Here is a 25,489-nt window from a genome sequence, read left to right as displayed (position 1 = left end):
TCAAATGATTAACTTCATAAGGCTACTTTTCCTAACCACTCTACTTTAAATTGCACTGTCCCACAATTCTGTTTTCTGCTTTTCCTTCCTCCATAGCACTAATCACCACCTAATATGCTAGTTCCACATGGGCTTTTGTGCATAAGCTCGTATCCTCAACACCTAGAATAGTGCTCACAAAGGTCTCCCAATGAGTATGTTTGAATGAATGAATGAAGTGAGTGAAAGTAACTACCAAGCTATTGTGCTGTTACTTTTCACAGTGCATCAGATTTTTACCACCTAAAGATATATGCCAATCTCAGCTAGTCATGACATTGATATGCTTTTTATAATGCACATCAATAATTGCAATGCTCTCGTGATTAAGGGCTCCACATCTTCGTCCTAATACCTCAGGACGTCCTAATATCTAATACCTCTAAATTCAGTTCTGTACAATTCTTTGATGCTAGTCAATCATCTTAAATATGAGGAGAAAAATGTCTTACACTGAGAGCTTAACCATAAAGTACTAGTTTCATGAAAACCTGGCCTTGTTGCTATACCACGTCTAAATCTAAGGTAGGGTTTCTTGACAGTCTTTTAATTGTTCCTTTCCAACCCACTATAAAATTTCTTTAATGTCCAGTTGGCCCATATTTGAGATAATGCTCCATCAAACTGTTCATTACAGCTTAATGAATACCCCTGATAAACCCAAATAAAAAACTGTACATAAATTTAACATTTAAAAGATAATTATAGAGAATTTTCTTCCAAAATCATAACTTATGAGTAGCTCTGTTACCTGTTGCTTCAGTGCTTTAACTCTGTTGATTAAAAAATTTAAGGCATAGGCTAATTTTTTTTAGAGATTTAACTATTATTTCCTAACATATATGAAGTACATTACAATTCATCAAATAGCTTCACATGTATTATCTTAATCCCTAAAGTAGCTGTAGGGAATAGATATTATTAATTCCAGAAAGCTAAATGTTTTTTCTAAAGTCAGACTTTCAGACAGTGACTGGGTCTTAGATTCAAGACTTTTTCCATCTATTTCAGTGGAATAATGGAAAATTATTAGATAATGTCTACCTTTTCTTTCTTGATTTGTATACTTTTTTATATAAGTTAATTTCATTTCATTTTAAATCTGAATTTCTTAAACCCCATTCCTTCCATGGATAATTACAAGGTAATAATGTATTTCTGTTCAGACATGAAAGCCCTATCCACTCTTCCTCATTTGACAAAGCAATATGGTCTTTGGTTCATAGGATCCTGAATATTCACATGATTTCTATTTAATCCAGGGTCCGAACGCATGCCTATATGATTTCCATATGTTTATCTGTACCTGTTTTTAGTAATTTCAACATACCTCTTCTTGGAGAATCCGAATCTTAAGAATCAGAGCCCGGTTTTCTGTCTCCTGATTCATTGAGAGAAAGGAATCAAAATCACTTAGAAATTTATTAAAATACTTCATATTTATCTCTAAGACTGACATTCTTTCTCTTTCTCAGCTTTAAACATGGTATTGACAGATCACAAATGAGCCTAGTCTGAAAATATTCTCAATATGAAGCTAAACCTTTGACTTCTAGTTTCTTGGAATTTGTAAGAAATCACTCTTCTCCTTGGCTCAATCTGACAGGGAGGGAAAGAGAGAAAAACAAAAAAGGAATAGCCTGGCTTCTTTCCCACCCTCCACTTACGATAGGTAGTATGAATTCATCTATTTAAATGGCACCTTGAAATCACAAAAAGTTCTAGCTTTCTACTTGAAGCTATGGATATTCTCAAATTCAATATTACCAGAACATATGAATTGCAAAAACCATTTTATAATTAAGAGCATCAAATTCAGAACCACAAGAAGAAAAAATATTCTAGGACAAGATATATGCCAAATGTTAGCAGTAAATCTCATGGATAGGGTAAGTTAAGGATTTTTTTTTAAGATTTTATTTATGTATTCATGAGAGACATAGGGGGAGAGAGAGAGAGAGAGAGAGAGAGAAAGAGAGAGGCAGAGACAGAGGCAGAGGGAGGACCAGGCACCATGCAGGGAGCCTGACACGGGACTTGATCCTAGGTCTCCAGGATCAGGCTCTAGGCCGAAGGCGGCGCTGAACCGCTGAGCCACCTGGGCTGCCTGTAAGTTAAGGATTTTGTGGGATTTTATTTTTTCTTTGTTAATATGTACTTCCTCATTTTTTTGAGGGTGGGGTACGATGAGGGGTGGTGCAGAGGAGCAGAGGGAGAGGCAGGGACAGTATCCTATGCAGGCTTCATGGTCAGTGCAGAGCCCACAACCCTGAGATCATGACCTGAGCTGAAATCAAGAGTTGGAGCCACAGCTGGCCAAGCCACCCAGGCACCCATGCATTTCCTCATTTTACAGAGCAGACAGGTATTATTACTCCTATAACATAAAAATAAAAGGGGAAGCAGCACAGGTTAAGATGTCATTGGTACAAGAATGAAAGGACACACACACCACGTAATTGGAATCTGAAGACCTGAGTTCAGTTGTAGCTCTACATTTATTAGATAATTGACTTTGAATAATCAAAACATCTCTGGTCTTTACCTATAACTATTAACTTTTTAAATTGAAGTACATTAACTTCTATTTTTACCTCATAGAAGTTCTATGACCAATGAGATAAAGTAGTAAAAATTCCTTTGAAATTGTAAAACACTATAAAATGCAAAAAGTTAGGGTTGTATATCTAGGACTCTGCACTTTTAACAATAGCAGCTAACAATATTGAGCCCTGGGAGGAAAAAAGACATTGTTTGCTTTACATGTATTAACTTATTTAACCCTTCCAGCCCTCGGGTAAGTAGTACAGTTATCTTCATTTTATATGTGAGGACACTAAAGATTAAGAGGTTATGTGGTTTGCCTAAAGTTACGCAGGCATTGGAGTCAAGACTTGGATGCCAGCAGTCTGACTCCCAAGAGTGGCTACTTGATCATTTCTCAATATTTCCTCTACATACAAGTTCCTCTGTGGTACCAAATTGAGCCTTTCCTGTACCACATTCATAGAGACTTGCAGAGTCACCTGACACTCAATGAGTCTAATCACCACATTTTGCTACTGAGGCAAGAGCTAAGCTAATCTGTGTTGGTTGTAGGAATGACATAGATCTGGAACCCAAGTCTCCTGATGGCTTATAGATCTAAAAATGAATTAGTCTGAATGACTTTAATCTGACTTCACCATTGTTAGCAATGCTAAAATACTGCTGGAATTTATCAGGATTTTGAAGATTATTACCAAAGCTCTAAATAATAGTTTAACATTCTTAATTTAAAAAGACTACTTTTTTGGCAGTTGAGGTAAAGCTAAATCTAAATGTTTTGCTCTAAAAATTTCAAGCCTGTGTTTATTTAGTGTAAGAACTTAATTATGGGGTTTCTTAGTAACCTGTAAGTACTATGATAATGAATTTTTCTTTAACCTGAGGAAAAGGTGAAAATTTGAGAACTTTTTTTAGGAAATTAAAGTGGTTTTTAGTATCAGGTATTCATGAATTCACCTATCAACTTCAGGAGGCCTTACAGAGATCTTCTAGATCTTCACAAACCATTGTGAATATGACTAATTTGTAAAGAATTGATTGAAAAGAAAAAGTTTATCCTATTTGTGTTTACTTTCCTAAGGTATTACAAATTCATTCATCAGCCTACTGACTTCTGATTTCTGCTTCCAAATCAGCCCTCTTGGATTTCAGTTATGTAAACTATATGCCAATTTCCAAGTACTTGGATGACTTACTAATTGTTTGTTCTGGGCTACAGTAATGGTCTTCTGCTCTTCAGAAGCATTCATACTAACTTTCAGTTCCTCCAGTTCTTCTTCTAACAGATTTGTTCTCTTAATAGCCTGGTGGGCACTGTGGGGGTGGGGGGAAAAGGCAATGAGCAAAACCTCAAATATAACTGTCAAAGACACAAAGTAAAGTCAAGGACTATTTTTGGACCCAAGCTTAAAACCACTAAAGGCTTAAACCAGATGCCAACAATATTTATAATATACCCGTGATCTTTCACAGTATAGAAAGGAACTTAGAAAAGGAAGAGATTTAGGGGGGTATGGTGGAAAAAGAGAGATGGAAAGAAACATTTTCTTGAAGATAAAGATTTGGAGTCTCCCTTTAAAATTAATCATTGGCTGAATCACATGGTTCTTCCTTCCACTAAGATATAGTATTTAGTTAATGCAATTCTACAAGTATTTATTGAATAATACCATGTTCCAAGTGCTGTACCCTATAAGGAGGCCTGTGATGGTGAGCAAGAGACACAGTCCTTCTTGTCATTGTAGACGTTACATACTAGTGAAGGAGAGGACAACTAAACAATTAAAAATAGTGTCTATTTATTTTACTTTAGAAATTTATTATTTAGCATTGTTTACAATACCAAAGCATTGGAGACAACCTAAATATCCAACGAAAACTATTAAATGAATTATGATAATCTATATCATGGAATTGCTTATTTGTATTCCCACTGGATTATGAACTACTTTCTGAGCAGAGTCTCAAAGATGATACATTTTTTTCCTTATTAAGGAATTACATTGATCATTCAACAAATGTTCATGGAACTCCAAATTTATGCCAGGCCCTGAAGAAGACAAAAGTGAATCCAATCATGAGAACTCTATACTCCCGGATCTTATAGAAGAGTAAATAGACAATTATAGTTTTAATACGGTCATAATTATAATACAATCATAATTATAATACAAGATTGGAGTGAACCCAAGTTCTGTAGACACTGTATAAAAGGCAGACAGGTCAGATAATGGAGGGGTAGGGAGGGTGGGTTGGAGGTGGAGAACAACCTGAAGCCCATTGAGGGGCTACAAGCAGATATTGTTGGAGCCTAGAGTGGAAAATAAGAGTAGAGATAAGCAACAGAAACCCCATTAGGAAGGACTCTGCAAATTGAATGTCATCCTGATGTGATAGGGATCCATCGGAGTGTGTAAAGCAGGGGCATGATCTGATCAGACTGGCATTTAGGGAAAGCATTCCTGCCCATTTTGGAAACGCGGGGAGACTAGTCAGGAGGTTGCTGTAGTAATCCAGGTGAAAGATGATACTTAGTTGAAGTAGTAGATATAGAAATAGAAAGTAAATCTTCTTGAGGGATAATAAAGGCGGTAAAATTAACAGGGCTTGCTATCTGATTTAGAAGTGAAGGTAGAGGAAGACAAAGAAGATACGGATTTCTGGCTGGCAAACCACTGAAAGGATGAGGGAGCTATTCTATGGCAGACATTCTACTGAGCACTAGGGTAATCAGGATGAGTAACATCCACACAGTGGATGGTTCCACCCATCCACACAGTCATATACACATTTTAAAACTGACTTATCAATGAATCTCTCATAATATATTTGGCCCTTGAACAACATGGGTGTTATGTGCACCAACCTTCCTAAAATATCTATGTATAATTTTTGACTCCCCCAAAACTTAACTACTAATAGCCTATTGTTGACCAGAAGCCTTACCAATAAGATAAATAACACATTTTTTCTATTACATGTATTACATGTTATAATACATGTTACATGTTACATGTATTATACACTGTATTCCTGCAATAAAGTAAGCTAGAGAAAATGTTATTAAGAAAATCATAAGGAGGGACACCTGGGTGACTCAGCAGTTGAGCGTCTACCTTTGCCTAGGATGTGATTCCAGAGTCCCACGTCAGGCTCCCCACAAGGAGCCTGCATCTCCCTCTGCCTATGTCTCTGCCTCTCTGTGTCTCTCATGAATAAATAAAATCTTTTTAAAAAATCATAAGGAAGAAAAATACATTTACAGTACTATACTGTATTTATTGAAGGAAATCCATGTATCAATGGACCCATGAAGATCAAATCTGTGTTATTCAGGAATCAACTGTACTTAGCATGGGAATTTGCATAGAGTAGGAGTTCAACTGAACCACAGAATGCTTTGGATACCCTTCAGGTCCATCCATGCAAAGCAAACGGTGGGTATTCATAATTTCTGGTGCCTGAGTAATATTCCATTGTGTGTATATACCACATCTCCTTTATCCATTCATCTTTTGGTGGACACTAAGGCTCCTTCCACAGTTTAGCTATTGTGGACATTGCTGCTATAAACATTGGAGTGCAGGTGTCTTGGTATTATGCTGGGTGAAGTAAGTCAATTGGAGAAGAACAATCATTATATGGTTTCACTTATATGGGGAATATAAAAAATAGTGAAAGGGATTATAGAGAGAAGGAGAGAAAATGAGTGGGAAAAATCAGAGGGTGACAAAACATGAGAGACTCTTAACTCTGGGAAAAGAACAAGGGGTAGTGGAAGGGGAAGTGGGCAGGGGTGTGGGGTGACTGGGTGAGAGGCACCAAGCACTTGATGGGATGAGCACTGGGTGTTATACTATATGTTGGCAAATTGAACTCTAATAAAAAAATACATATAAAAAAAGAAAGAAAGAAATAATTTAGATACACACAAAAAAAGAAGACTTTGGATAGATCCACACTTCATCAGTAGGCTTGTTGGTCTTCAATCAACAACTCTACCTTGATTGACATAAAGAATATCATTGCTAGAAAAGAACTGACAAACATTGGTGGCAAAAGTCTAAAATAGTGCAGCTACTTTGGAAACAGTTTAATAGTTCTTCAAAATTCTAACTATAAGTCAGTGAAGGGCAATTTCACTTCTAGGTATATATCGAGGAGAACTAAAAGCCTATGTTCACACAAAAACTTGTATAGAAATGTTCATAGCAGTGGTATTTGTAATAGCCAAAAAGTAAAAATAACCCAAAACAATGGATACCATTGATTACCATTGTAATTCATTCTCTGAACAATGGATAAGTAAAATGTATATGCCCATACAATGGAATATGATTTAGCCACAAAAAGAGAAGAAGCAGTGATATATGCTACACCAAACTCTGACAACATGCTAAGTGAAGAAGCCAGGCACAAAGGTCACATATTGTATGATTCCATTTATGTGAAATGTCCAGAACAGGTAAATCCATAGAGACAGAAAGTAGACTAATGGTTGCCAGAGCTGAGGGGAAGGGAAATGGGGAGTACCTGCTAACAAGTATGGGGTTCCTTTTTGGAGTAATGAATTAGATCATAGTAATCGGCTGCACAACCTTCCAAACATACAAAAAAAATCCCAATGAATTGTACATCTCAAAGGGTAAATTTTTACCCTTTTGTGAATTATAACCCAATTTAAAAAATAATTATAATAAAATAAAATAATATATATTATATAATATAAATATAATATAAATATATAATATAAATAATATAAATATGTAATATATAATAAAACTAATTATAACCCAATTTAAAAAAATGAAAAAAGAACAGAAAGCTCCCAGCACCCTGGACCATTCTCTATGGTTCACCTTTTTATCTGATGGCACAATTCAGTATAATCCTCTGATAACTGGCAATTAGCTTCTTCCAAGGTTTCTAATGCCAATTTAAACTTATTATTTTCTTCTTCCAATTTCTGCTTGTTAAAATGCAGGTCTGCTACATAGGTAATCAAATCAGACATCTCTCTGTAGGTGAAAGAATGAATGAGAATAATCTTCAACATCTCCAATTCCTTCCAATCAAAATAAGGCATATATTCACTGTCAGATTTTCTGCTTTATCCCCTTCCATCCTCATAAGTGTAGTCCATTTATACAATAAATATTTATTCAAGCATTGCTACAGTAGCAGATTTTTCCAAAATTGCCCAGTGTTCAGCATCTGCCAGTTGTGAAGTCAGCTGGCACAGCTTTTGTTAAATCTTTTCCACTTCACTCCTTACATTTGCCTCTGCCTACAATGAAGAGTTCCCATTTTGCCTGGGTTATGAGAGTTTCTGAAATAAGTTGACACATTGTTACTCTTTCAGCCAAGGGATCTTGGCGGGTTTTAATAGGCCCTTAACTAGGAAAGAATTCCTAGAGACTTACGTTTGTAGCCTGTAGCTCACGGTGTAGTATTCATCTTTTGTAATATTTTCTACAGCATGTTAGTGTTTGTGTCACCCTGGACCCTGATATTACATCACAGACCCTTTGAGAGTCTAGACTGCATGTTTCATGGAGTCCCAGGCCTTCCCTCCTCTTTGCTATATTATCCCAGTGTTTAACACAGCTTGGGTACATGGTTCCTACCACAACTTTTTGCATGAGCAAACCTAAAGAGACAGAATTGCCCCTTCTTGCTTAATGACCCCATCAAAAGGCGCAGGGTTTCAGACTGGATAAAAAAGCAGGACCCATCTATTTGCTGTCTACAAGAGACTCATTTTAGACAGAAGGACACCTACAACCTGAAAATAAAAGGTTGGAGAACCATTTACCATTCAAATGGTTCTCAAAATATACCCTAAAAACTATAGAACACTTCTGAAAGAAATTGAGGAAGACACAAAGAGATGGACAAATATTCCATGCTCATGAATTGGCAGAATTAATATTGTGAAAATGTCAATGTTACCCAGGGCAATTTACACGTATAATGCAATCCCTATCAAAATACCATGGACTTTCTTCAGAGACTTAGAACAAATTATTTTAAGATTTGTGTGGAATCAGAAAAGACCCCAAACAGCCAGGGGAATTTTAAAAAAGAAAACCATATCTGGGGGCATCACAATGCCAGATTTCAGGTTGTACTACAAAGCTGTGTTCATCAAGACAGTGTGGTACTGGCACAAAAACAGACATATAGATCAATGGAACAGAATAGAGAACCCGGAAGTGGACCCTGAACTTTATGGTCAACTAATATTCGATAAAGGAGGAAAGACTATCCATTGGAAGAAAGACAGTCTCTTCAATAAATGGTGCTGGGAAAATTGGACATCCACATGCAGAAGAATGAAACTGGACCACTCTCTTGCACCATACACAAAGATAAACTCAAAATAGATGAAAGATCTAAATGTGAGACAAGATTCCATCAAAATCCCAGAGGAGAACTCAGGCAACACCCTTTTTGAACTTGGCCACAGTAACCGGAGAAGGACAAACAGTGTATGTTCTCATTCATTTGGGGAATATGAATAATAGTGAAAGGGAATATAAGGGAAGGGAGAAGAAATGTGTGAGAAATATCAGAAAGGGAGACAGAACATAAAGACTTCTAACTCTGGGAAATGAGCTAGGGGTGGTGGAGGGGGAGGAGGGCGGGGGGTGGGGGTGAATGGGTGACGGGCACTGAGGGGTACACTTGACGGGATGAGCACTGGGTGTTATTCTGTATGTTGGTAAATTGAACACCAATAAAAATTAATTTATAAAAAAAAAAGAATTGCCCCTCCTTGATATATAAAACTCACATTTAGCAGAAAACAGCTTTTCTCATTCATATCTAAAAGTATCTATTAAAGAGGTGCTTTAAAAGCAATCCCCAAAGAGCTTAAAGTCAATGTCATAACTCTACCTCAAATGAATTTGTTTTCCGTGGAAAACACATAAAAAGTTAATGTAGGAGAAGGGTTTTATTAGTGTGAAAATGTTGATTTATATAAAACTAGTCTTATATAAATCATGTTTCTAGTGAAATTTCTTCTGATGCAATTGGGACAGAGTAGTCAAGAGTTAAATGAAACATTGATTGGCTCCATCACACATACACACACACACACACACACACACATACACACACACAAACCAAGTGGTTTTATCATAAGTAAAACATGTAGCCCTATGAAATAAATGAGAAAAATAAACAAGAGAAAGCATTAGAAGTAAGAATGCTTACAAGACTCCTTTAGACATATCTCCACCCAAAGCCTCGAAGCTCCATGACGTAGATTCTGTTTTATCTGTGGTCATCTTAACTGAAACACATACAAGAGTGTTTTATGAAAAATCCATTTCTCCAAACCACAAGAAAGTGGCAAAACAAAGCGCAAGAAACACATACTTACTTGCCCTACTTGATTTTATGATGTCCTGTTCAAAAACAGAATCATCGATCCTGTCACTCGATTCACTACTCATTCTTTCCCTGCAACCAAAACAACAAAACCAATCAGTTAGGATTCTTTGTCAGCCCAAAGTTTAGCTTATTTTTCATATGTGCTCTGTAGCTTTTCTATTCAGGTATTTCTTTCTGAATTTTAAAACTATCTATTCCTCAGCAACTCTTTGGAGCTCGACATTGTGCTTAGGGTAATAGAAAAGAAACATAAGGCTGTACCACTATCTTCCATAAACTTTTAATCTAACATGAAAAAGAAAATGTGCATGAAGAAGTAGACAGATGATGATGCGCAGCAGCTATGATTGGGGATGTGAAGTCTCAAAGGATTAGGAAGTCAACATAGTTTGGAGTAATAAGTGAACATTTGCTGAGATAACAAGATTGTGGGATTAAAAATTGGGAAGGATGGGACACCTGGGTGGCTCAGTGGTTGAGCGTCTGCCTTCAGCTCAGGGTATGATCCTGGAGTCCTGGGATCAAGTCCCACATCTGGCTCCCTGCATGGATCCTGCTTCTTTCTCCCTCTGCCTATATCTCTGCCTCTCTCTTTCTGTGTCTCTCATGAATAAATAAATTAAATTAAATTAAAAATTAAAATTGGGAAGGAAGAGGAATGAACAATTATTACTTCAGGACACATTTACGGTGCTATCATTTTTCCTTTCTCATGGAAAACCAAATTGAGCTTAGACAAATTGTACTTTGAGCATTTACTCCCCAAATTTGGGGAGTACGCAAACTCTAGCTCTAACCCTAAAAATAAATATATCAAAGTTTTCAACCATTTCCTTTTTAAGAGCCTCTATACAATAATTTAAGTTTTACTTAATCTTCCTAAATTACAAATACCTAGACTATCTCTCTGAAACAGCCACAAAATTCTCTATATTTATACTTACATCTCATTGTGTTTCAATGTGAGATGTCTATCAGAATAATTCATGTACCATTTCACTATTGAAAACTACATACCCATTGCCATTTGAGTCTCTGTTCTTATATTTTGTGTTTATATCTTTCATTTTTTTTGTTATAAAAATTGGAGTTTTTTTCTTTTGCTGTCACACCATTTTATAAAGGATTATTAGTACTTTTATTATACAAAGTTAAGTATTTTAGAAAAATGAGAAAACGCATAAGAAAAAAACAAAAAGTTGAAACCATTATGGAAAGATGATCATTCTGGAATATATTCCTCCTGACTTTTTTATGCATATTTTTTCTTGAAAAAAAAAGGGTTTGTAATTTTAGTCTGACCCTCCATTTAAAAATATTTAAGTTGCTTATATTTATCACTATCATAAACACAACATATTAGGGTATAAGATTTGTTATTTTTCTTAAAGCTACATGACTAGTCCAAATATATCACATATTTTTAAGGGTTTGATACATATTCCTAAATCATTCTTGAAAAAACTATGCCAACTTGCACCACCACCACCAATGAATGAGAGGAGGCTTATTTTCTCTACCTGCCCTGACAACATGGAGTAGAGTTATTCTTTTAAAACTTTGCTAAATTGATGGGCAAAACTGATATGCTGTCTTTATTTGTATTTTTTTGATTACTAGTAAAATTAGATATTTTTATATATGTATCTTGCTTTCATGATTAATTCAATTTTGGCAAATATTTTAGTCATCTTAGTCATCTAGACATCCTAACACTATGTGAAATCTAGCAAGTTTTGTCACTTTTTGGACTTGCAGTGTTCTTTAAGAAAATTCCTAGTACATATAAACTAAAAACTGGAGATTGGTGGTTGATTAAAAGCCATAGAAATTAAGCTTCCTGTGAAAGAAGGTAAAATTTCTCTAGGTTCCACCAGGGGCACCTAATATCATGCATAAATATTCTCCTTATCCATCTTTTCCCCCTCAACTCCACTAATTTTTTTCCTTTTCCCTTTAGCTTCCCTTTATCCTAGGTTTCCAAATTATATTCACTGCCTAATTATCCCCACTGACCTCTAAAGGGCACTCACTCTGTGTGTAAATGCATTTGGACATTTGCCGGTCATTATCAATAATTTGCTTGACTCCTATGTCAGCTCACTTTTTTGTGAGAATATAATAATATGTTCTGCCCCTAATCACAATAAGTGGATGTTATTAGAATTAACATAATTAATATGATACATTCTCAAAGTATACTTATCACCCCCATGTGCACATATAAACTCATCAGCATCATTATCACTTGGAAATATGTTAGAAATGCAAATTATCAGGTTTCACTCCAGACCTCTCGAATCATGGTTAGGAGGCAACAATCAGGTATAATAAATAGTTCAGGTGATTCCAGTATGTGCTAACGTGTGAGGAGCACTGGATTATAGTACTTCCATCAACATGAAAAACAGTGATTAGTTTTAACTGTAATCAGTTGTTAAAACAGAACCTGGACATGCACCCTGCTAGGACTATGATTACCATTTGTTTCTACAGCAAGCCATCCATTCTTCCATGGTGGCAAGAAAAGTTTCCAGGCCCACATGCAGGTCTCTTTTTTCAGGATCAAGCATGTCCCACAGCTCCTCAAGTCCAGTAGCTTCAGAATTCAGACTAGTTGCTTGTCTCAAGTAATCTATTATTTTGGCAACTTCAACTGAACCTTAGAAAGAAAGGCAAATTAATTTTGAAATACATGTCAAGATTATGTTTTCAAAGTGAAGAGTGAAGTACTCAACTCTTTCAGGATCCTTGGGTCTTAGAAACATACCATATAACCTTCAGAGTCCTGCTGAATTGGCATGGTAGAGTGATAAGAGGACTGGCCTTGGGCTGAAGTCTAATGGGCCTAGTGTCAAATCTTGGCTCTTATATCAGCTGTGTAGATTTGGGAAAATTTCTTAATCTATTTAAGCCTCAGCTTCCTTATCTCTGGGATGGGAATGATAAAACCTGCCACAGACAGTTGTTAGGTTTAAATATGCATGACATATATAATCAATAATCATGTGTGAGAGTAATCAAAAGGCTACCTTATTTTTGTCTCCCATTCTTTCCTTAAAAAGCATTCAGTGAATACTAACAGCATCTTTCACAGAACTAGAACAATCCTGAAACATGTATGGGACCACAAATGATCCGAAATAGCCAAAGTAATCTTGAAAAAGAGGAACAAAGCTGAAGGCATTACAATCTCAGATTTCACATTATAATACAAAGCTATAGTAATCAAAACAGTATGGTACTGGCACAAAAACACACACATGGGTCAATAGAACAGACTGCAGAGCCCAGAGACAAATCCATGCTTATATGGTCGATTAACTTATGACAGAGGAGACAAGCATATGCAATGGGAAAAACACAGTCTCTTCAGCAAATGGAAAAAAGACAGTCACTTCAATAAATGCTGCTGGGAAAACTGGACAGCTACATGAAAGAGAATGAAACTAGACTATTTTCTTACACCACAAACAAAAATAAGCTCAAAATGGATTAAGGACCAAATTGGTGAGAGACAAAACCCTAAAACTCATAGGACATCTGGGGGAAGATGGCAGAGTAGAAGAATCCTAAACTCACTTCATCTCATGGATGCACCTAGATAACTCTCACAACAGTATAAATAAACCAGAGAACAACCTGAACACTGGCAGAACAGAATCTCCACAGCCAAATGTAGAAAAGAGGCCACATCAAAAAAGATAGGAAGGGTAGAGACATGATTGGGAACCAAACTGATCCATGAGACTGTCAGTGGGACAGGTGGACACCACAGACACAGAGAAGAGAAATGAGCACACCCCACACCAGGCATCCCAGGCATGGTGGATCCACATTGGGAAGACAAATCCCCATAACATTTGGGTTTGAAAACCAGAGGAGCTTAACTTTTCAAGTTCTTAAAAATCAATGGGGCTTAGCACTTAGAACCCTAAAAAGCCACACATGGCTCTGGAAGAGCAGGAGAGTGATAGGAAATGAAGTTCTGCTCTTAAAAGACAGCATAACAAACAACCCTGCTGAGATATAACCAAGAAGCAACAATTTGAAAAACACCTGGGATATACAGGAGGATTTACTTACTAGTTTTATAACATGTGCAGAAGGGACAGGGACCATTGGGAAACTCCTCAAAGAAGGCAAGCATGGTAAGTACCATCCTTTCCCTCTCCCCAACCTAGGTATGTGGACACCTTCAGGAACCTGCACAGTAGATTAGAGGAAAAAAAAGAATGGATCAGTGACATGGAGGGCAGAGTTGTAGAAAGCAATCTAATTGAACAGGAGAAAGAAAAAAGAATAATAATGAGAAGAGATTAAGGGAATTCAATGACACCATCAAATGTAATAATGTTGACATTAAAGGATCCCAGAAGAAGAGAAAAAAAGGGAAGAAAATTTATTTGAAGAAATATTAGCTGAAAACCTTCCAACTCTGGGGAAGGAAACACAAATCCAGACCCATGGGGGCACAGAGGGGGCACAACACAACCAAACCAAGCAGGTCCACATCAAGACACATAGTAATTAAAATGGCAAAAAGTAGTGATAAAGAGAGAATTTTAAAAGCAGCAAGAGATGGGCACCTTGGTGCCTCAGTCAGTTAAGCACCAGACTCTTGATTTCAGCTCAGATCATGATCTTAGGGCCAGGGGTGGGGTGGGGTGAGGTGGGGAAGGTTGGATAATGACATGTTCTGCGATTGAGTCTTGTGTTGGCCTCCATGCTCAGCTAGGAGTCTGCTTGAGGATTCTCTCTCCCTTTGCCCCCTCCTCCTGTGCATGTTTTCTCTCTTTCAAATAAATAGATAGATAGATGATAGATAGATAGATCTATCAATTTTTTTAAAGGGCAGCAAGAGAAAGAAAACAGTTACATACAAGGAAACCCCATAAGGCTCTCAGCCAACATTTGAGCAGAAACCATGCAGGCCAGAGGGAATGGCATGATATATTTCCAAGCACTAGGAAAAAATTCCAGCCAAGAATACTCTATCCAACAATTCAGAATAGGAGAGATAATGAGTTTCCCAAACAAAGTTAAAAGAATTCATGACCAATAACCAGCCTTGTAAGAAATGATAAAGGGAATTCTATAATTGGAGAGAAAAGCAGGAGCAGGAGTAAGAAAAGTGGAATGAACAAAAGCACTGAAATTAAGTATATCTATAAAAATCAGTCAATAAAAGTATGAAACTATATAGCAAAAATGTGGGTGACAGAGGAGTAAAAATGTATTGCTTTAAGACTGGGTTCAAACTTAAATGACCATCAGCTTAATATAGAGTGCTATATGTATAAGATGTTACATATAAACTTAATGGTAATCACAAATCAAAACATAAAGAGAAAGGAATCCAAATATATAACTAATGAAAACCAGCATGGAAAGAGCCCAAACATCCATTGACTGATGAATGGATAAAGAAGATACAGTGTGTGTGTGGGTATTATTTATATATGTATATAATATATATAATAGAATATTAGTCATCAAAAAGAATGAAATCTTGCTATTTGTGATGACATGGATGGAGCTGTCAGAGAAAGACAAATACTGTATGATTACATTTGTATGTAGAATATAAGAAACGAAAAGATTAACAGAGGGGAAGGGAAAAAAATAAGAGAAGGAAGCAAACCATAAGAGACTACTAAATATAGAGAACTGAGGGTTGATGGAAGGGAGGTGGCAAATGGGTGATAGGTATTAAGGAAGGCACTTGTTGTGTTGAGCACTGAGTGTTGTATATAAGTGATGAATCACTAAATTGTACTCCTGAAATTAATATTACACTATCTGTCAACTAACTAGAATTTAAATAAAATTTTGAAAAAAATATCACACACAAAAAGATTAAAAACAAAACAAAGCCCAAAATAAAATGAACAAACAAATAAAAATGTTAATTTCTTCCAGAGACACCCTTATAGACACATCCATAAATAAAGTTTGACCACCATCTGGGCATCCCTTAGTCCAATCAAGTTGATACATAAAATTAACCAGAACACTCTGTTGTATCATTAAGAAAACATTAAAAGTAGCCAATATTTGGGAGAGTCATGTGCTTTCTATATCTGAGAAGAAATGCCCCTTCTTGGAATTCTTAAGCACATGTAGTAGGTAAGCTATGAGAGTGACCTTAAAAAGATGACCAAATACTTCTTATCAGAAGGGTATAGATTTGTATAGATTAAGATAATGGGCAAATACTTCTGGGATGTCACTATAACCAAATATAGAATGCATATTCTAAGCTTACTTGGATGAATTTTTGTCATTTCTGTCCCAATGTAACATTTATTTGAAGCACAAATTTTGATTCCTAAGATTTTTTTTTTTTGCTGGAAATCATAATCCATGTCCTTATGGGAAAATAAAAGATTGTATATATGGGGAAAAAAGAAAATCAGCAAACCATGAAAGAAGAGAGCAAGAGAAGGACCAGAAAAGAACTATAAAAACAACCATAAAACAAATAACAAAAGGACATTAAGTACATACTTAACAATTACTCTGAATGTAAATGGACTAAATGCTCCAATAAAAAAAAAAAACTAGGGTGACAGAATGGATAAACAAGAACCATTGATATGCTGCCTGCAAGAGACTCATTTCAAACCTATAGACACATGCAGATTGAAAGTGAAGGGATGGAAAAGCACTCATCATGCATATGGAAGTGAAAAGAAAGCTAGGGTAGCAATACTTATATCAAACAAAATAGGTGTTAAACCAAAGACTGTAACAAGAGAAGAAGGATACTACTAACGATAAAGGGAGCAATACAAAAATATATACCCCACTTACATCAATGGATAGATCATCTAGACAGAACATCAACAATGAAACAGTGGCTTTGAATGACACATTGGACCAGACAGATCTAACAGATATATTCAGAGCATTCCATCCTAAGACAGAAGTCATATTTTTCTCAAGTGCACAGGAAGCATCTTCCAGAATAGATCACATAAAACCACAAAATAATTCTCAACAAATTCAAAAGGACTGAAGTCATACCATGCATCTTTCCAGACCACACAGCACTATGGAACTAGAAATCAAGCACAAGAAAAAAAAATCTGAAAAGGACACAAATTAAGGAAGCTAAAGAACATGCTACTAAAAGATGAGTGGGTCAACCAAGAAATCAAAGATAAAATTTAAAAATACATGGAGACAAATTAAAATAGATCCACAATGACCCCAAATCTTTAGAATGTAGCAAAAGCATTCTAATAGGGAAGATTATAGCAGTACGGGCCTAATTCAAGCAGCAAGAAAAATCTCAAATAAAAACTTAGCCATACACCTAAAAGACTTAGAAAAAAAAAAAAAAAAGAACAAAGCCCCCAAACCAATAGAAGAAGGAAATAAGAAAGATTAAAGTAGAAATAAACAAAATAGAAACCAAAATAACAATAGAACAGATCAATGAAACCAAGACCTGGTTCTTTAAAAAGATCAACAAAATTGATAAATCTTTAGCCCAGCTCATGCAAGAGAGTGGTGGGGGGAGAGAAGGGAGGGAGTGAGGGAGGGAGAGAAGGAAGGAAGAAAGAAAGAGGGGAGGGAAGAAAAGAGAAAAGAACACAACAAAAATACAAAGGATAAGGATTATAAAAAATATTGTGAAAACTTATATACCAACAAATTGGACAAATTAAAAGAAATGAATAAATTCCTAGAAACATAATACCTCCCAAAACTGACTCAGAAAGACCATTTGAACATATCAGTTACCAGCAATGCAACTGCATCTGTAATTTAAAAAAAACAAAATTCCCAACAAACAAAATTTCAGAATCAGATCACTTCACAGGTGAATTCTACCAAACATTTAAAGAAGAGTTAATATCTATTCTTCTCAAACTATCCCCCCGTCCCCCAAAAAAAAGTAGGAGAGAAAAGAAAGCTCCCAAATTCATTCTATGTGGCCAGGATTACCCTGATACCAAAAACGGATAAAGATACTATAAAAAAAGAGAACTTTCAGGCCAATGTCTCTGATGACCACAGATGTAAAAATCCTCAACAAAATACAATCAAACTAAAAAAAAAAAAAAAAAAAAAAAAAATACAATCAAACTGAATCCAACAATACACTTAAAAAATTCTTCTTCATAATTAACTGGGATTTATTCTTAGGATGCAAGAGTGGTTCAATATTTGCAAATCAACCAATGTGATACATCACACCAACATGAGAAAGTATAAAAACCACATGATTATTTCAGTAGATTTGGAAAAAGCATTTAACAAAGTACATCATCATTTATGATAAGAAAAATAAAACCTTTAGCAAAGCTGGTTTAAAGACAGCATACTCAACATAATAAAGGTCATATATGAAAAACCCACAACTAACATCTTACTTAATGGGGAAAAACAGAGCTTTTCCCCTAAGAGCAGGAACAAGGCAAGAATGTCCACTCTCACCACTTTTATTCCACATAGTATTAAAAGCCCTAGCTACAGCAATTAGAAAGGCAGACAGACAGAAAGAAAGAGCACCCACATTAGTAAGGAAATAAAACTTTCACTATTTGCTGATGACATGAGACTATAGATAGAAAACCCAAAGACTCAACCAAAAAACTACTAGAATTGAAAAATTCAATAAAGTCACAGGATACAAAATCAATATACAGAAATCCATCACATATCTATACACTAGTAATGAAGTAACAAAGAGAAATTAAGAAAACAATCCCATTTACAATTGCACCAAAACCTAGGAATAAATGCGACCAAGTGCATGAAAGACCTATACTCTAAAAACTATAAAACACTGATGAAAAAAATTTAAGATGATACAAATGAATGGAAAGATATTCCATGCTCATGGATTGGGAGAACAAATATTGTTAAAGTGTCCGTATTACCCAAAGCAATTGATAGATTTAATGCAATCCTTATCAAAATGCCAACAGCATTCTTTTACAGAATTAGAATAAATAATCTGAAAATGTATATGGAACCACAAAAGACTTCAAATTGCCAAAGCTATCTTGAAAAAGAAGAACAAAACTAGAAATATCACAATCCCAGATTTCAAAAAATACTACAAAACTGTAGTAATCAGAACAGTATGGCACTGGCACAAAAACAGACAAATAGATCAACAGAACAGAAGAGAAAGCCCAGGGCTCCTGGGTGGCTCAGTTGGTTAAGAGTCTCCCTTTGGAGTGGCTGCACCAGTTCACATTCCCACCAATAGTGTAAGAGGGTTCCCTTTTCTCCGCATCCTCTCCAACATTTGTGGTTTCCTGCCTTGTTAATTTTCCCCATTCTCACTGGTGTGAGGTGGGATCTCATTGTGGTTTTGATTTGTATTTCCCTGATGGCAAGTGATGGGGAGCATTTTCTCATGTGCATGTTGGCCATGTCTATGTCTTCCTCTGTGAGATTTCTCTTCATGTCTTTTGCCCATTTCATGATTGGATTGTTTGTTTCTTTGGTGTTGAGTTTAATAAGTTCTTTATAGATCTTGGAAACTAGCCCTTTATCTGATACGTCATTTGCAAATATCTTCTCCCATTCTGTAGGTTGTCTTTGAGTTTTGTCAACTGTATCCTTTGCTGTGCAAAAGCTTCTTATCTTGATGAAGTCCCAATAGTTCATTTTTGCTTTTGTTTCTTTTGCCTTCGTGGATGTATCTTGCAAGAAGTTACTGGGGCTGAGTTCAAAAAGGGTGTTGCCTGTGTTTTCCTCTAGCATTTGGATGGAATCTTGTCTCACATTTAGATCTTTCATCCATTTTGAGTTTATCCTTGTGTATGGTGAAAGAGAGTGTGGAGGTTCCTCAAAGAGTTAAAAATAGACCTGCCCTACCACCCAGCAATTGCACTGTTGGGGATTTACCCCAAAGATACAGATGCAATGAAACGCTGGGACACCTGCACCCCAATGTTTATAGCAGCAATGTCCACAATAGCCAAACTGTGGAAGGAGCCTCGGTGCCCATCGAAAGATGAATGGATAAAGAAGATGTGGTTTATGTGTACAATGGAATATTACTCAGCCATTAGAAACGACAAATACCCACCATTTGCTTCGACGTGGATGGAACTGCAGGGTATTATGCTGAGTGAAGTAAGTCAGTCGGAGAAGGACAAACATTATATGTTCTCATTCATTTGGCGAATATAAATGATACTGAAAGGGAATAGAAGGGAAGGGAGAAGAAATGTGTGGGAAATATCAGAAAGTGAGACAGAACATAAAGACTCCTAACTCTGAGAAACGAACTAGGGGTGGTGGAAGGGGAGGAGGGCGGGGGGGGGGGTGAGGGTGAATGGGTGACGGGTACTGAGGGGGGCACTTGACGGGATGAGCACTGGGTGTTATTCTGTATGTTGGTAAATTGAACACCAATAAAAAATAAATTTATTAAAAAAAAGAGTCTGACTTTAGTTTCATATTGTGATTCTGGGGTGCTGGGATTGAGCCCTTCATCAGGCTCCTTGCTCAGTAGGAAGTCTTTTCTTCCTCACCTTCTTCCTCTCTCCTCACTAATTCTCTCTTTTTTTAAAGATTTTATTTATTTATTCATGAGAGACAGAGAGAGAGAGAGGCAGAGACACAGGCAGAGGGAGAAGCAGGCTCCATGCAGGGAGCCTGATGTGGGACTCGATCCTGGTACTCCAGGATAACGTCCTGGGGTGAAGGCTGGCGCTAAACTGCTGAGCCACCCAGGGATCCCCTCAAATAAACAAAATCTTTTAAAAAAGGAAGAAGAAAAAAGAAAAGAAAGCTCCAAAATAAACCCACACTTAAATGCCAATTTATCCTCGACAAAGGAGGCAAGAATATGCAATTGAAAAAAAAAGTCTTCCACAAATGGTATTAGGAAAGTCTGATGAATGAAACTGGACCACTTCTTTATACCATATACAAAAATAGATTAAAGACCTAAATCTGACCTCTCAAACTATTACAAAAAAATAGAAATGGAAGGAAAACATCCAAACTCATTCTACAAGGTCAGCATTACCCTGATTCCAAAAGCAAAGACTCCACTAAAAAAAAAAAAAAAAAAAAAAAAAAAAAGGAATACAGCCCAATATCCCTGATGAACATGAACACAGAAATTCTCAACACAATACTAGCAAATTAAATCTAATAGTACATTAAAAGAGTCACTCACCACAATCAAGTGGGATTTATACCTGGGTTGGAAGGGTGGCTCAATATTTGCAAATCAAGCAATGTGATACACTACATTAATAAAAGAAAGGATAAGAACCATGTAATCCTCTCAATAGATACAGAAAAGCATTTGACAAAAGTACAGCATCCGGTCTTGAGAAAAAGTCTCTACAAAGTAGGGATAAAGGGAACATACCTCACCATCATAAAGGCCATATACAAAAAACCCACAGCTAACATCATCCTTAGGATAAAATTGAGAGCTTTTCCTTATGGTCAGGAAAATTACAGGGATGCCTACTCTCACAACTATTACTTCACATAGTACTGGAAATTCTAGACTCAGCAACCAGACAACAAAAAGAAATAAAAGGTATCCAAATCAGCAAGGAAAAAGCCAAACTTTCATTATTTGCAGACAACATGATACTCTACGTAGAAAAGACTCTACCAAAAAATTGGTAGAACTGATACACAAATTCAGTAGTCACAGGACACAAAATCAACCTACAGATACCTGTTGCATTTCTATACACCAATAATGAAGCAGCAGAAAAAGAAAACAAGGAATCGATCCCATTTACAATTGCACCAAAAACCATAAGAAACTAAGAATAAACTTAATCGAAGAGGTAAAAGATCTATGCACTGAAAACTATAAAACACTTATGAAAGAAATAGAAGATGACACAAAGAAATAAAAAAATATACCATGCTCATGGATTGGAAGAACAAACATTGTTAAAATGTCTATACTACCCAAAGTAATCCACATATTTAATGGAATCTCTATCAAAATATCATTAACATTTTTCATAGAGCTAGAACAAACAATCCTAAAATTTATATGGAACTGCAAAAGACCCTGAATAGCCAAAGCAATCTTGAAAAAGAAAAGCAAAGCTGGAGGTATCACAATTCCAGACTTCAAATTATATTATAAAACTGTAGTGATCAAGATAGTATGATACTGGCACAAAACCAGACACATAGGTCAATGGAATAGAAAACCCAGAAATGGATCCACAACTATGTACGGTCAACTAATCTTTGACAAAGCAGGAAAGAATATCCAATGGGAAAAAGACAATCTATTCAACAAATGGTGTTGAAAAAACTGGACAGAAACATGCGAAAGAATGAAACTGGACCACTTTCTTATACCATACACAAAAATAAATTCAAAATGGATAAAAGACCTAACTGTGAGATAGGAAACCATTAAAATCCTGGGCAGTAACCTCTTTGACATTGGCCATAGCAACTTTTTTTTTTAGGCTTTATTTTTTTAATTTTCTTTATTTATGATAGTCACACACAGAGAGAGAGAGAGGCAGAGACAGGCAGAGGGAGAGGCAGGCTCCATGCACCGGGAGCCCGACGTGGGATTTGATCCCAGGTCTCCAGGATCGCGCCCTGGGCCAAAGGCAGGCGCTAAACCGCCGCGCCACCCAGGGATCCCCGCCATAGCAACTTCTTACTAGACATGTCTTCTGAGGCAAGGGAAACAAAAGCAAAAATAAACTATTGGGACTATATCAAGATGAAAAGATTTTGTATAGTGAAGGAAACAACAAAATGAAAGGCAACCTTAGTAATGCAAGAAGATATGTAAAAATGACATATCTGATAAAGGGTTAGCATCCAAAATCTATAAAGGGGATCCCTGGGTGGCGCAGCGGTTTGGCGCCTGCCTTTGGCCCAGGGCACGATCCTGGAGACCCGGGATCGAATCCCACATCGGGCTCCCGGTGCATGGAGCCTGCTTCTCCTTCTGCCTCTCTCTCTCTCTGTGTGTGTGTGTGACTATCAAATAAATAAATAAATAAATATTCTAAAAAAATGGGCAGAAGACATGAAAAGACATTTTTATAAAGGAGACATCCAGATGGCTAACAGATACATGAAAAGATGCTCAACATCACTCATCATCAGGGAAATACAAATCAAAACTACAATGAGATATCATCTCACATTTTTCAGAATGGCTAAAATTAATGACAGAGGAAACAAGAAATGTTGGTAAGGATGTAAAGAAGAGGAACCCTTTAGCAGTGTTGGTGGAAATGCAGACTGGTACAGCCACTCTAGAAAACAATATGGATGTTCTTCAAAAAATTAAAAATAAAACTACTCTACAACCCAGCTTACCCAAAGGTCACAAAAATATGGATTCAAAGGAATACATGTCACCCTAATGTTTGTATAGCAGCATTACCATCAAAAGCCAAAATATAGAAAGAACCCAAATGTCCATCAGTTGATGAGTGGACTACTACACAGGCATCAAAAAGAATGAAATCTTGCCATTTGCAAGACATGGGTAAAGCTAGACTATTACACTTAGTGGAATAAGCCAGTCAGAAAGACAAATAGCATAGGATTTCAATCATATGTGGAATTTAAGAAACAAAACAGATGAACGTTGCAGGAGTGATAAAAAGAGAAAAGCAAACCATAAATAGACTCTTACTATAGAGAACAAACTAAGGGTTTCTGGAGGGGAGGTGGGGGGGGATGGGTTAAATGGGTGATGGGTATTAAGGAGGGCACTTGTTGTGATGAGCACTGGAAATCGTATATAAGTGATGAATCAATACATTCTCTACCTGAAAGGAAACAAAAAACTGACCACAGAGAAATCCTCAATAAATCTCCAAAAGGAAGCAGTACAGATGAAATTGATTTTGAAAGAAACTAGAAATTAAAGACAAAATGGGAAAAGAAAGAAAAAAAGATCTGTATAATGGAATTCAGGGTACAAGGGAGAGAAGATACAGGACCTTTTCTGAAAAGAAAATGTTCTTTTACTATGGGAATCATAGATCGTAAGAATATTTTAAGTCATGCCCCTTGCCTGACATTTGTAGAAAAGACAGGGAAAAAAGAATTATGTTGATCTACATTATTTGCTTGCATCATTATATTTCATAAAATATGCTTGATTTGCCATGTGTTTAGGATTCAAAAATATAATTTAGGCTTCTATTGTATAAAAAGCTGCATTATTGTAGGATCCTACAAATACTGACAAGTATAATTTCTTTGTACAGCAGTCAATATTAAGAGTTCACATGAATGTGAAAACTAAAGAATCAACAGCAGATACTGTAAATTACAACAGAAAATGAAAATAAACATAGGAATGAATTTGCATTTTTTTAAAAAAAGACCTAAATATGAGACCTGAAACCATAAAAATTCTAGAAGAGAGCACAGGCAGTAATTTCTCTGACACAAACTGTAGCGACATTTTTCTAGGTATGATTCCTGAGGCAAAGGAAACAAAAGCTAAGATAAATTATTGGGATTACATCGAAATAAACAGTTCCTGCACAATGAAGGAAAAAAATCAACAAAACTTAAAGGCAAACTTCAAAATGGGAGAAGACATTTGCAAGTAACATATCTGATAAGGGGTTCATGTCCAAATTACATAAAAAATTTATACAATTAAACACACACAATACAAATAATCAATTAAAAAAGAGGCAGAAGACATACACAGATATTTCTTCAGAGAAGACATCCAAGAATGGCCAACAGACATACGAAAAGATGTTCAACATCACACATTTTCAGGGAAATGTAAATCAAAACTACAATGAGATATCACCTTACACTTGAGAGAATAGCTAAAATAAAAAACACAAGAAACAAGTGTTGACAAGGATGTAGAGAAAAAGGAAAAAGGAATCTTCATGTTCCTCATGTTGGTGGGAATGCTAACTGTGCAGCCATTCTGGAAAACAGTATGAAGTTTCCACAAAAAGTTAAAAATAGAATTAACATATGATCTAGTAATTCCACTACTGAGGATTTACTCAAAGAATACAAAAACACTAATTTGAAAAGATATATGCACCCCTATGTTTATTGCTACCTTATTTACAATAACCAAGATACAGTATTCACTGATTGAGGAATGAATAAAGATGTGTGTATACACACACACACAGGAATGAGTTTGCATTTTAAAATGCTTTTTAAATTTTTTTTTTAATTTTTATTTATTTATGATAGTCACAGAGAGAGAGAGAGAGAGAGAGAGGCAGAGCCACAGGCAGAGGGAGAAGCAGGCTCCATGCACCGGGAGCCCGATGTGGGATTCGATCCCGGGTCTCCAGGATCGTGCCCTGGGCCAAAGGCAGGCGCCAAACCACTGCGCCACCCAGGGATCCCCTAAAATGCATTATCTATACTTAAAAATTAAAAATGCATTTTATATACATGGAATATTACTCAGCCTTAAAAAAGGATGAGATCTCACCATTTGTGACAACATGGAGGGTGTTGCGTCAAGTGAAATTAAATCAGAGACAAATACCATATGATTTCACTT

The 25,489-nt window shown here is 36.2% G+C and overlaps 1 protein-coding gene across 1 annotated transcript in view; it reads right to left on the bottom strand.

The window, feature by feature from the left end:
* Positions 1 to 25,489, bottom strand: part of IRAG2 (inositol 1,4,5-triphosphate receptor associated 2) — a 126,493-nt gene that overhangs the window by 78,343 nt on the left and 22,661 nt on the right. Inside the window, 6 exon segments of the mRNA XM_055318836.1 lie at positions 1,370 to 1,420; positions 3,783 to 3,900; positions 7,446 to 7,604; positions 9,808 to 9,886; positions 9,977 to 10,056; positions 12,469 to 12,649. Of these exon segments, the coding sequence (XP_055174811.1) occupies positions 1,370 to 1,420; positions 3,783 to 3,900; positions 7,446 to 7,604; positions 9,808 to 9,886; positions 9,977 to 10,056; positions 12,469 to 12,649 (668 nt within the window).

This window comes from Nyctereutes procyonoides, unplaced genomic scaffold, assembly GCF_905146905.1.
Source record: "Nyctereutes procyonoides isolate TBG_1078 unplaced genomic scaffold, NYPRO_anot_genome, whole genome shotgun sequence".
In the NCBI taxonomy this organism is placed as follows: Eukaryota; Metazoa; Chordata; class Mammalia; order Carnivora; family Canidae; genus Nyctereutes; species Nyctereutes procyonoides.
Note: the sequence above shows the minus strand (reverse complement) of the source record. Positions and strands in the feature narration are given on the sequence as shown.